General features: G+C 45.3%; 1 protein-coding gene across 1 annotated transcript in view; it reads left to right on the forward strand.

Moving 5' to 3' along the window:
- LOC311186978 (E3 ubiquitin-protein ligase SIAH1-like) overlaps positions 1-7263 on the forward strand; it is a gene marked incomplete at both ends in the record, with an annotated part of 54474 nt that extends 47211 nt beyond the window's left edge. The window contains one exon of the mRNA XM_084258180.1: positions 6157-7263. Coding sequence (XP_084114306.1) covers positions 6157-7263 — 1107 coding nt within the window. The remainder of the gene's footprint in view (positions 1-6156) is intronic.
- Between the last annotated feature and the right edge of the window lie 5865 nt (positions 7264-13128).

Raw genomic sequence — 13128 nt, forward strand, 5'->3', positions numbered from 1 at the left:
AAGACATGTCTTTTACCCCTTGTTAGGAGCTCTCACCACTGCACCAAGCTCGACTCATCTATATATTTTTAATTTTTAAAATGTATTTCTTATTATTTTTTAATTTTATATATTTTTTACATCATTTTTGCAGTTTTGCACAATGTATGCATTTTCATCTTGGTTATAGTCCCCATATGTGGTACATATATTCGATGGAATATTACTCAACAATCAAAAAAGATAAGCTCATGCAATTTACAGCAACATGGATGGAGCTGGAAGGGATCATGCTCAGCGAAATAAGCCAGAAAGAAAAAGAAAAATACCAGATGGTCTCACTCATAGCAGGAATTTACAAAACCTAAATAAGAGAAAAGACTCATCTACATTTTAAAGCATATGACACAGAAAAGCAGCCATGAAAGAGAATTTTAAACAAATAATCTATTTAACACATCCAGGTTTACTTTAAATGTGCAGATATGATGTTCTGGGTGGCTATGAATGAGGGTAAAGTATAACTTCCACTATAAATGCTTTCAAGAAATTGTTCCAATATAATTTCTATGCGAGGCTTCCAACTTACTCAACACTACAGCTTTCTTGTATTCAACCTTAACTCATCATAAGAAACAGAATTATAACCAGAGCTCGATTTCTAAGAAAAAGAAAATAAGAAGTTAAAAAAAAAGTGCTCTCTAAACTACAAGGGCTGGGTTCTTAGGTACCGTAAGTCAACTTTTCTAATACAAATACTTTGTATTTTTCTAATACAAATACCATGCCAGACACTAACACTAAAGGGATAAACAAGAATTGAACTTTTGAGTTTAAAGTTTGCCAATAACCTGAATCTCACAGTGTGGAGCAAAAGAAACAAGACATAAATGTAATACATTACAAATTTATTTCTATAGAGTATCAAAAGCCAAGCAAAACTAATCTCTGCTGCTAGAAGTCAGCCTTGTGGTTACCTTTGGTGGGGCAAAGAACTTAGGGGCAGGAAGAGGTGATAAGAGAAAGAACTACTCAGTTTCTCCATCTGTCTGCTGTTTAAACAGGTATAATCACTTTGGACAAACCCTTCAAGCTTCCACATATAACTCGCATCTCTTGTACTTAAAAAAAAAAAAAAAAAAAAAAACACAGATACCTAAATATTTCCTGCATCCTTAAACAGGACAGAGTCAGTATTACAATACTTTAAGAAGACAAAGAATGTCTGATGTGGGAAAAATGCTTCATGATAAGAGTGAAGTATTCAAGTCTGGCTCCTGCAGATGTTGGGGTGTAGTCTGAGAAGATTCCATGGGCAAAAGGCCATGTAAACAGCAGCCCTAGAACATTCCAGCCTTTCAAATGGGTGGCAGAATGTATTGAAGGAGACTCGAGAGGTAAGAGAAGCAGCAGGAGGCCCTAGATGATATAGACTATGTAATTTTACAACAGATAACATAGAGGCCCTGGCCCCCGGGGTCATTTTTCCATAATTCAACTGATTGCCAACTGACTAACCACTGCCCTTTTAGAGCATGTTCTTGGTATATAATGAGGCTCACTAGCCATGTGACCATAACATCCTTGACTTTTTATAAAATGGTTTAACTCATTGTGTAATATGCAGCTTAAGGTCTCCTGAGGAAGAGGGCTTTTAGCATTAGGAGACACTGACTTTGTAAATAAGAAGTTAAGTACAACTGTCCTGCTTACAAGTTTTTGCCTAAATTGTCCATTTGTTGACTGTGTCTCTACCAACCATTGTGTCTTGCACCTGTGGCTTCTCTGCCTTTTCTACTGTGACTGTACTACAACATCGTGATTGAGAAGAACTACATACATATTTGGTCATTCAAATGCGCAAAGTGTATTTCTCATAAAGATCTGGTTTTCCTCCACAGTTTCTGGCTCACAGCTCCCAAAACCTTGCAATTTCCTGAGTGATAAGCATCTTTTGTTCCAATATTTGGGTCCTAGTACTGGAAATCACTTCAGAGCATGACATATAAAATGGGGGTCTTGTTATTCAACGCAAGCTCCTTTCCACCACAATTGGAATTATGTTAATAAAGGTGACTATTAACACATTGGTAAGCACCTGAGGAGGGGGCTGGCTGCCCGGGGAACCAACCTTGAATAAGGGGATGAAACTTTCAGGGTTACCACCTCATTTCTGGAGAGCGGTGGTGATTGAATCTATCATCAATGACCTAGAAGTTCATCATGATTATATAATGAAGCTTCCATAGAAACCCACAAGAGGGGGCTCAGTTGGGGGACAGAGGATTGCGTGTTCCACAGTGATGGCCCCAAAGTCCTCTAGAACGGAAGGTCTTTTTGTTCAGGACATTGCTGAATCATATCATTTATAATAAACCAGTTATCTAGTAAGTAAGACGTTCGAGTTCTGCAAGCCACTCTAGCTAATTAATCAAGCCAAGGAGGGGGTTATGGGAACTTCTGATTTATAGCCATTTGTCCGAAGTACAGGTGACAACCTAAACTTGCCACTGGCTTCCTGAGTTAGAACCTCTAGTGTGCAGCTGGTGGGTCAGCAGCACAAGAGCCTGGGCCTATCACTGGTATCTTAGTGGAGGACAGTCTTGTGGGGTTGAGCCCTTAACCAGTGGAATCTAACATGACATTCAGATTGATAGTGTCAAAACTGAGTTGAATTTTCAGAAATGCTATTGGTGTAGGGAACCCTCCATGAAATTGGGTCCAGGAACCCACTTAAGTATGAACCCAATTCTGTGCATTTTTACTGTAAGCCATTGTGTGCGCACACATGCATGTGTGCATAAGAGGTGCAGCATAAATACAGAAATCGCAATCACTGTACCGTCACACTTCGGGCTGCAGAGCCACCATGAGGTTGAGTCTCTGGTCTCTGGATACTGTGATCTTTCTTAGGTCCCAATACTGTTAGAAGAGGTACCACATTCCCCACTCTCACTAAATGCAGGCTCCTTGAACTAGCTGCTGGGAGCCATGGGGGAGCTGAGACGCTAGGTAAAGCCACATAACATGGAAGGCAGACAGTCTGAAAGGACAGCTCTTGCTTCTGCCACCTGACTTGCACGCAGGGACTTGGAGGAGACACGTGGAGGAGAGCAGTATAGAGACACGTGGATGACAGACACACAGAGGCAGAGACAATGGCTGCCATGATCTTGACTTGAACTTTGATTTTATTCCTTTCATCACAGATTTGCCTGATCCCTTTCACCCCCTTCCTTGGATCCCCACCAGAAGGTACCTTAAATTTGTGGCAAGCTTTTGGGCCTAAGTGGCACTACTTTGGGTGGACTCTGTTTAGCTGGGCATCTGCCCACAAGGGGATGGATAATTGGGGTGTTTTACTGAGAAACAACTGGTAATATCTTCTCTTCTTTTCCCTTTCAACGCATACCAATTCTATTAAATATCTATCACACTAGCAGTATGCGGCAGATGGCAGGACCCCACTTTATTTTTTTTTAAAGATTTATTCATTTATTTATACAAGCACTGGGTACGGTCAGAAGCGCAGGAGGGTGAGAGAATTCACCAGAGCCAGAGCGGGGAGCAGAACAGGCAGACCGATGAAGTACACTGCTGAGGGGAGCAGTGGACGCGGCAGGAGAGGTCTGTGCACCATGTGGGCCGCTCGCAGGGATCAAAACAGCGCTGCACAGGCTGCAGACAGCTTCGCAGCCCAGAGCTCAACTGTTGCACCACCGGGGAGGCCCAGAGGTCCCCACTTTACAGCATGTACCCAGTTTGTATGGGCCCCCCGGGTACCCATTGGTCACATGCTAACAATACCTGCTACTGCTGGATAGTCTACTGGCAAAACTACCCAACACATGAGACATTTAAGACTGGAAAAGCAAGGGAAAAACTGCTCTTATTTCTGGGGACAGACAAAAACGTCATAATTTCAGGAAGGAGGTCCAGCCCTAAAAGCCCATGGGATGGAAGAGGGCAGGAGGAAGGCACAGGGGTACAATGTACTTCAATCCTCACATCACTCAGGTGTGGGAGGAAAATTTCATTCCTGTTCTCCATGCCAAAGAAGGGGTGAGATGGTCTCCAAGTGTAGTAGTCTGGCTTTTATTCACCTGTCCATCACACACAGGTTGGAAGGTGCCTTGTGAAAATTCTGAGTTATTAGAAAGGAAGCCAGCTTCGAAAAGATTACAGTGCTCCAGAGAATGAGTTTCTCTAGTCTCTCTGAAGCAGTTTTGCAATTGAGTATTTAAACCCAGTTCATTTTTTTTTAAAGATTTATTTATTTTTGTACAAGAACTGGGGTACAGGCCAGAGGTGCAGGAGGGTGAGAGGATTCACCAGAGACAGAGTGAGGAGCAGAACAGGCAGACGGACTGAAATACATTGCTGAGGGGAGCAGCGGATGCTGGAGACCTGCTCCTGCAGAATGTTGTGTCAGCAGTTCCTAAAAGGATGAGACGGCATCGGTGAAACTGAGGGCTGAGGGGAAGGGAGAGGTCTGCCATGCCATGTGGGAATCTCCCTGGCCCGCCGGGATTGAACCCGCGCTGCAGAGGCTGCGGACAGCTTCACAGCGCTGCACTCAACCCGCTGCGCCACCAGGGAGGCCCCAGGCCCAGTTCATTTTCTTCCACCGATATTACCTCCTTGAAATACACACCACAAATTAGATTATTCCAGGAGCTTAACATTTTGAAACAAACTCATGATCAGAGAGACAAGAGTTTACCTCGAAGTTAGAGGAAAGAGAAAACAATATGAGCGGTCGGTCAATGTCATATTTCCAAATATTTGAAAACCTTGGCACATAGTAAGTGTAAGATTTAGAAGTAGTTTGTGCTGTAGTGGAATAGGGATTTGAATTGATGTGGGAGAGATGGGTCTCCATCAGACAGGAATAGTTTTTACTTAATATTTAAATGCAATCTAGCACTTGGAGTGCTAGTGTTAATATATGGCCACGTCCTGTCATCACAGGCCCATCAGAGGGTCTACCAGGCTTCATCTCTAGGCAATAGCATAATTTCCTTTCATCTTCTAAGTTTCCCATCTACCCCCCCATTTAAATGTGATTTTCATTTCTTCTATTGATTCAATTTTTTTTTTGAGGCATTTTTTTATTTATTTATTTGTTTGTTTGTTTGTTTTTTGTTTTATACATGCACTGGGTACAGTCAGAAGTGCGGGAGGGTGAGAGAATTCACCAAAACCAGAGTGGGGAGCAGAGCAGGCAGAAGGACCGAAGGACACTGCTGAGGGGGGCAGCGGGTGGCAGGAGAGGTCTGCGCACCATGTGGGACCCTCCTCTGGTGGCCGGGGAGCAGCCGGGGATCGAACCGGCGCCGCAGAGGTCGCCGGCAGCTCCGCAACCCAGCGCTCAACCGCTGCGCCACCGGGGAGGCCCCTATTGATTTAATTTTTAAAACTCTGGGCTTGGGGAGAAAAATTAGAAGAGTAATATACTCATTATTTGCAAAGATCTGAAAGTGACAGGAAAAGTCTTCTCATTTTGATGTATGAATGTCACTGTACTGCCTGCTGGACCATAAACAATGTATTTGCTAGATTGGAAAAGGACCTCAAAGGGCAGAGAGAGAGAGAGAGAGAGAGAGAGAAGCTAGACAAACTACATGGCCATTTTCTTTGGCCATATTGGACAAGTGCTGTGGTGTGACGGTCTTCACTGTTGACCTTAAGGAGGCCTGTAACCAGGATGACACCAGTTTAGCGGCCAGGCCACCCTTCCACCTGTCTGCATTCTGCCCCTCTGAGCAAGCTGCAGCGACAGCACACGGCTCCTCTCAGAGCCAAGCGCGGCCTTCATCTCGCCGCTCTTCTGCCTCTACCCTAGCGCTGCCTGGATCCTCCATGATGGGTCTTTGGGGGTTAACCATCAAGGTCAGGTTCTGAAAACGTTGGGATCTGGACGTCCCAGCCTGTCCAGTCAGCGAGGCCACGAGAGGACTCGCAAACCTTTTAAAATGGCCCTTCCGGGCCACCAGCCACAGGGCGTCAACGGTCGCCCGGGCCACGTCAGACAGGGCCCTGTTGCGTGTGGCGTGGCGTGTTCAACAGCAGCCAATCAGGGGTGAGCGCCAGAGGGGCAGCCAATGAGGGCGCTCAGCGGCAGCCAGTGAGAGGCGCGGCCTGGTGAGGCGGCCTTTGCTGAGCCGCTCTCGAAAGAGGAAAACGACCGTTGGCGGCAAGCTGGAGGGCGAGCGCCATAGTCGTGCCTCACTGGGCGGTATCACTTTGCCTGATCTTCGCATCAGTCTTTCCTTTGGTGAGTCGGCGGAGCTGTCCGCAGTGGCAGGGGCTGGGAGCCTCGGCAATTTGGGGTCAGGAGGCCGGCGGCGGTCGAGGAGCGAGTATGAGGCCGGCTCCAGCTCTGAGGAGCCCTCGCCTCCGGCACCTGCGAGCGAGAGGAGCGAGATGAGCGACTCCAACCAATCGGCCGGGGCCTCCTCACCTCCCAGAAGCGCCACGGGGTCGCCACCCCAGAGGCGGCCTGTTCTGAGTGGCACAACGGCAACCAACAACGACCTTGCCAGTCTCTTCGAGTGTCCGGTGTGTTTCGACTACGCCTTGCCACCCATCCTGCAGTGCCAGAGTGGGCACCTGGTATGTCACGACTGCCGCCCGAAGCTCTCGCGCTGTCCGACCTGCCGGGGCCCACTAGGCTCCATCCGCAACCTGGCAATGGAGAAGGTGGCCAACTCGGTGCTGTTCCCTTGCAAATACAGCCCTTTCGGCTGTGAGGTAGCGCTGCCCCCTCAGGAGAGGGGCGAGCACGAGGAGTCCTGCGATTACCGCCTCTACCCTTGCCCCTGCCCGGGCTCGGCCTGCAAGTGGCAAGGCCGCATGGACTCCATCATGTCGCACTTGGTCCAAGAACACAAGTGCATCACCACACTGCAGGGTGAGGACATTGTGTTCCTCGCCACCGACATCAGCCTATCCGGAGCCATAGACTGGGTGATGATGCAGTCGTGCTTCGGGTTCCACTTCATGCTCGTTCTTGAAAAACAGGAGAAGTACAATGGGCATCAGCAGTTCTTTGCAATCGTGCTGCTGATTGGAACCCGCAAGCAAGCCGAAAATTTCACCTACCGACTAGAGCTGAGTGGGTCAGAGCGTCGACTGACCTGGGAGGCCAAACCGAAATCCATCCATGAGGGAATTGAAACAGCCCTCATGAAGAGCGACTGCCTAATTTTTGACACCAATGTGGCACAGCTTTTTGCAGAAAGTGACAATCTGGGCATCAATGTCACAATTTCCAAGTGTTGAGCTTACCAGCTAACACCTGCTGGCCAGGATGGAGGGGGCCAGCCAACATCAGCTGGCAAGATGGAGGGAGCCAGCCAACATCTGCTGGCAATATGGAGGCAGCCAGCCAACATCTGCTGGCAAGATGGAGGGAGCCAGCCAACACCTGCTGGCCAGGATGGAGGGAGCCAGCCAACACCTGCAGGCCATGATGGAGGGAGCCAGCCAACACCTGCTGGCAAGATGGAGGGAGCCAGCCAATACCTTCTGGCAAGTTGGAGGGAGCCAGCCAACACCTGCTGGCAAGATGGAGGGAGCCAGCCAACACCTGCTGGCAAGATGGAGGGAGCCAGCCAACACCTGCTGGCAAATGGAGGGAGCCAGCCAACATCTGCTGGCCAAGATGGAAGGGGCCAGCCAACATCTGCTGGCAAGGTGGAGGGAGCCAGCCAACATCTGCTGGCAAGTTGGAGGGAGCCAACCAACACCTGCTGGCAAGATGGAGGGAACCAGCAACAACTGCTGGCCAGGATGGAGGGAGCCAGCCAACATCTGCTGGCAAGATGGAGGGAGCCAGCCAACATCTGCTGGCCAGGATGGAGGGAACCAGCCAACATCTGCTGGCAAGATGGAGGGAGCCAGCCAACACCTGCTGGCCAGGATGGAGGGAGCCAGCCAGCATCTGCTGGCAAGATGGAGGGAGCCAGCCAACATCTGCTGGCAAGTTGGAGGGAGCCAACCAACACCTGCTGGCAAAATGGAGGGAACCAGCCAACAACTGCTGGCCAGGATGGAGGGAGCCAGCCAACATCTGCTGGCCAGGATGTAGGGGGCCAGCCAATATCTGCTGGCAAGATGGAGGGAACCAGTCAACAGCTGCTGGCAAGTTGGAGGGAGCCAACCAACACCTGCTGGCAAGATGGAGGGAACCAGCCAACACCTGCTGGCAAGTTGGAGGGAGCCAGCCAACACCTGATGGCCAGGATGGAGGGGGCCTGCCAACATCTGCTGGCAGGTAGGAGGGAGCCAGCCAACACCTGATGGCCAGAATGGAGGGGACCTGCCAACATCTGCTGGCAAGTAGGAGGGAGCCAGCCAACAACATCTGCTGGCCAGGGTGCAGTGGCCTGCCAACATCTGCTGGCCCTGGTTTAAGGACTTTACATTCTGTGAACCAACAAGGCATCCAGATGCCTGCCAGCCCAAAGCTTTTGGTGGGTGTAAGCTATCTATACACATGAGGAAATAAAAGCAAAGGCTGTTCAACAGTCACTAGTTGCGTGTTATAGTAATGTATTTAGCAATAAGGCAGTAGTTAACTGGAATATACATGTACACACCCGGATGGGATCTTAGCATTAAGGAAACATTGCAAAGCAATTCTGAATTTGTTGTATATTGATTAGATAATGAAAATACTGGGTTTTACTTTCCCATTTCCACCCATGTGTAAATGTGTGTGAGGTGGGTGTGTTTGTGTTTCTCCCTTTAACCTACAAGCCATGTTAAGGGATCTTGGACCACTGCTTTTCCCCTTTGTGAGTCAATAGTGCTGCTGTGCCTGTATACTTTGTATGTATATTTGCTAATTCTTACTTATTCTAGGTTTTCATTAATTTGACTTTCTTCTCTGTAAAATAAAAACAAAGTGGCCTTCCCCTAGGGCAATGATTAAGAAATATGTTAAGAGTCCCCTGGAGAAATTCATGACCCCAGGGTAGGTATTTTAACAGTTTTGCCAAAGAACAGATAAGAAGTTTTCTCACTTCTACTTCCTCCATGTGTTGTATTTAAGGCTCATTGGGTTAACATCCTTCTCCATTGTAGCCTACACCTCACACACCCCACAAAACTCTGGAATCTGGATATGTGCCTAGGTAACTACCATATTGTCACCCCTATCAGTTGAAATTTGTTAAATAGAATTTACATAATTTGTTAGATAGAATTCGTTAAATTCAATGCAGAAACAAACTCACTTTTCCCTTTGTTTCTGTAAGAGACACTTTTTTTTTTTTTTTAAAGATTTATTTATACAAGCACTGGGTACAGTCAGAAGCGCAGGAGGGTGAGAGAATTCACCAGAGCTAGAGCGGGGAGCAGAGCAGGCAGACCAAGGAAGCACACTGCTGAGGGGAGCGGGGGGGGGGGGGGGGGGGGGGGGGGGGCAGGAGAGGTCTGGAGGGATCGAACTGGCACTGCAGAGGCTGCCGAGGCTACCGACTGCTGCAGAGGCTGCCGAGGCTACCGACTGCCTACAGCTTCGCAACCCAGCACTCAACCGCTGCGCCACCGGGGAGGCCCAAGAGACACAATTCTAAAAGGACTTTATCCTTCATTTGGAGTGAAATATAGTATAATAGCATGCAGGGTGTTTGATTACAGGTATCTCCAGCTTTTCGAACTTCGTTGCTATGTCAGTTCACTTTTCTGAAAGACATGCTTTAATACCTGTTCTCACTCACTGAAAGAAATGTGAAGAGGATTTCCGCTTTATGACACAAGAAGGAAAGCAGAAATAGCGTTATGTGTCCCAGCAGTTGTTCAAGATGCGGCGGTATCCAGAGCAGCGAGGCCCCATCAGGCTCCCTCCCCTGGAACTACTTTGTACAAGTTGTGTATTTATCACAGGTTGTGTTTTTACTAGATGGTAGTGTTATCTGAGAATTTTTGAATTATCTGTTATGATTTGGTATGTTATATTTGTGGGAACAGGAATGCTCAAAAAATTTTCTGGTTCTTTATACCATTTTGACTTATGCAAAGTTTCATAATAATGCTTTACTTTTGGATAGTGGGGGAAACCTGCATTTTCACAAAGGGTCTCATTTTCTCAGATCTCGCTCAGAATTCTTCAAGAGCGCTCTCCTGTCTCTGAAGTATAACCTAACCGTAGCCACCTAAACATCTGTGATCTGCTTAGACTAATCAGTCCTCCCCTTTTCCCAGTACATGTCAGACGCCGGAGCTACTCAAGAACACCACCCTTAAAATGCTATACTCTCCTCTTTCTACTTTCACATACCATATCTCAAAATGACTTCCCAGAATTAGGTGATTCCTATTCAAGTCTCAGCTCAAAGCCTTAACATTCTATTGCCCCCAGGCCAACTAATCTCCCCTCCCTCACATTTCAGACACTTCCTACCCATCCAGCTACAAAGGATCTCAACTTTAGCTGCACATCCTGGGCTCACTGCATCAGAATGTTTGGGAGTAAGACCCAGGGATCAGCATTTTTTTAAAACTCCCAAAGTGATTCCAATGTTTGAGGAACACTTTTTTTCCTCCCCAAATCAAAGACCCCAAACAAGCAATGAAGATACTTTTATTTTCTTACAAACTTAGTGACTAGACCAAAATGAATAAACACATAGAGCCCGGGCAATTTACTTTCTTCAAAATGTTTTTTTTCAATCACTAATGAATTCTTTAGAAAATAACTTCGGAGAATAGAAAATCTGCTTAATCTAAATCAACCTGTTTTAATATTGTTATCAGCAAGTTTAACTTTTATATTTCTGAATATATTCATCTTTTGCAAACCACCTCCCATCACTTTTAATGACGGAGGCGGGTTATCCCTCCAAAATTGCTATTTTTAAATGTGATTTGACATAGCTTATTCATTTAGTGCAACAAGAAATTTTTTTTAAAGAAATAAAATTAGCAAGTTCCCTTCCAAAACAGTCAACTGAAATAGAGACAGATAAGCGCCTAGCAGAGAGCCCTATCCGTACTCAGTAATGGCAGCTGTTATTATGTGCTTCCTTTTTCAGAAAAGGCTGCTGTATTATCTCACCTCATGCAAAGGCATCTGGAGACTATAAGGGATAATAAATGACTTTCCAAGTGCCTTCTTCATTTATATACAGTCTGTGAGACTTCCTGATCTCATTCATCATAAACAGAGAGGTGTTTGCAGTTTTAGAAAATGACAAGCTATCCATGACAGACAAGAAACAGTCTGTTCCATCTTTTCTCGCTCCATTTGGCTTACGCTGTGTAAGGCCTGCTTTTCCAGACCCTTTTTTCCCCCCACAGAACTATGGCTCTACATTTATCCCAAAAGTTTTCAGATTGACTGTTCTGGGGCTAGCCAGCTACTTATGTTTATTCACGTAACTCCACTCCTGCATACACTGTTCTCTCTGATCCTGTGATGCTCCTAACCCCAGCTGAGTCATTCAACCAGTCATTTTATTGCCTCCACCAGAATGACTTTCTTCAGGCAGGGTGCCTCTGTCTAGCATTAAGCCACAACATTTACTTATGCCATAGCATTTCTTAGTATCTGTGGCACTAATCAACTCCAGTGTTTCAGGCATGAATTATAATGACAGCTCTGCATGTTATGACAACAAACTTTGAATTAGCTGCAAGTCTCAAAAACAAGTATTTTAATTTTTATCTGACTCAGGTTGAACTTAAAAAATCATTTTGGTTTCAACCCTTGGTTCCACGCTTTAGTAAGCATCACGCATGAATTCAATAAGGTTTTTGTTTTGACAACTAAGACATTGGTAGCATGGGCTCATATTGTAACCACAACTTTCACTGACTAGATCTCCAGGAACTGGTAAGAGACACACAAGACCAGACATTCTTGGCATAGACTGGCTAGTTATTGCTATTCCTCACCTCTTTCTCTTGGGCACCCCCATTTCCCAGCTGCCCTCATACTTAGGTGTAATCAAGTGACTGCATCCTGATGTTGGAAGTCATATGTTGAAAATGGCAGAGCACAAGATCAAAGAAGCATGGGTGCCAGAATTACCATTTGGAAGACTTGCTGCCTATCAGGAATACTCCTTTTGGACCTGACATAAAAATGGTTTTGTAAAGCCATGGAGATTTTGAGTGTATTATGTTATAGCATAGTTTTACCTTAACTAGTACAGATTTATACTGTACATTAAAAAAATGTTATTTTCCCTCCTTAAAACAGTAATATATTTCATTGCTTACTATTTGGGAAATACTTTACAGTGGTGTGTTAATGTTACCTGAAAAATGTTTTTAGAAATAAATCTCTGATAACTCTGTTAGCCATAGTGTCCTTTCTTTTTCCTAAACATGGGAAGTGAAGGAAAAAAAAATCCCCTAAATTGAGATGCATATTTTAGTTAATGTTTTAGCGTGACACACATTATTGTACTAATTATATTAACTCAGAAAAGTAAGCAATTTTGAGGAATTGTAACTTTCTTAGGCTCCCAAGACACAGTGCAGTCATTGTTCAATGACAGTATTTCTACTTTACTACTAGGATACAACTTGGACTCTGCCAGAAATTTTCTCAACACATGTCAGTTAATAGGGAACATTTAAAATTACTTCTCATATCTCTAACACTTTAACCAATTTATTTGAGATCAGAGAAAGCTGAGTATCAATACATTACAAACTATGAATAAAAGTCTGTTTTATATATTATGGAAGGTTAGCAAGAATGTACTAGCCAATGTTAACATCAGTGGAGGTCACCCCATACTTTGTAATAGATCTAAAACTGAACGGAATTACAAAACTTGATTGACTCAATTTCCCCAAAATACCACTTATCCTGAAGATTTGCAATGACAAGGAAGAGGAAATACAACATCTCCATAGTAAAGAGCGAATCACTACAATCTGAATATTACGTATTCCTACATTAAATACAAGCCTGACCGCCTCCTCCACCCTTAATTCTGGTTTTTGTTATATACAAAGAATTTTAACTATTTCCTTGTTTCAGTCCTCCCAGATCATGTCCTTGGGGTTTCATTATCTTCTCATTAAAACACTCCAACAATGTAATCCTAAATAAAGTTACCCCACAAGAGGTTCAGAAGACAGCTGTGAAAATAACTCCCTCTATACATACGGTACCCTTGGTTATAT

Source organism: Talpa europaea, assembly GCF_964194135.1.
Source record: "Talpa europaea genome assembly, chromosome: X".
Classification (NCBI taxonomy): Eukaryota; Metazoa; Chordata; class Mammalia; order Eulipotyphla; family Talpidae; genus Talpa; species Talpa europaea.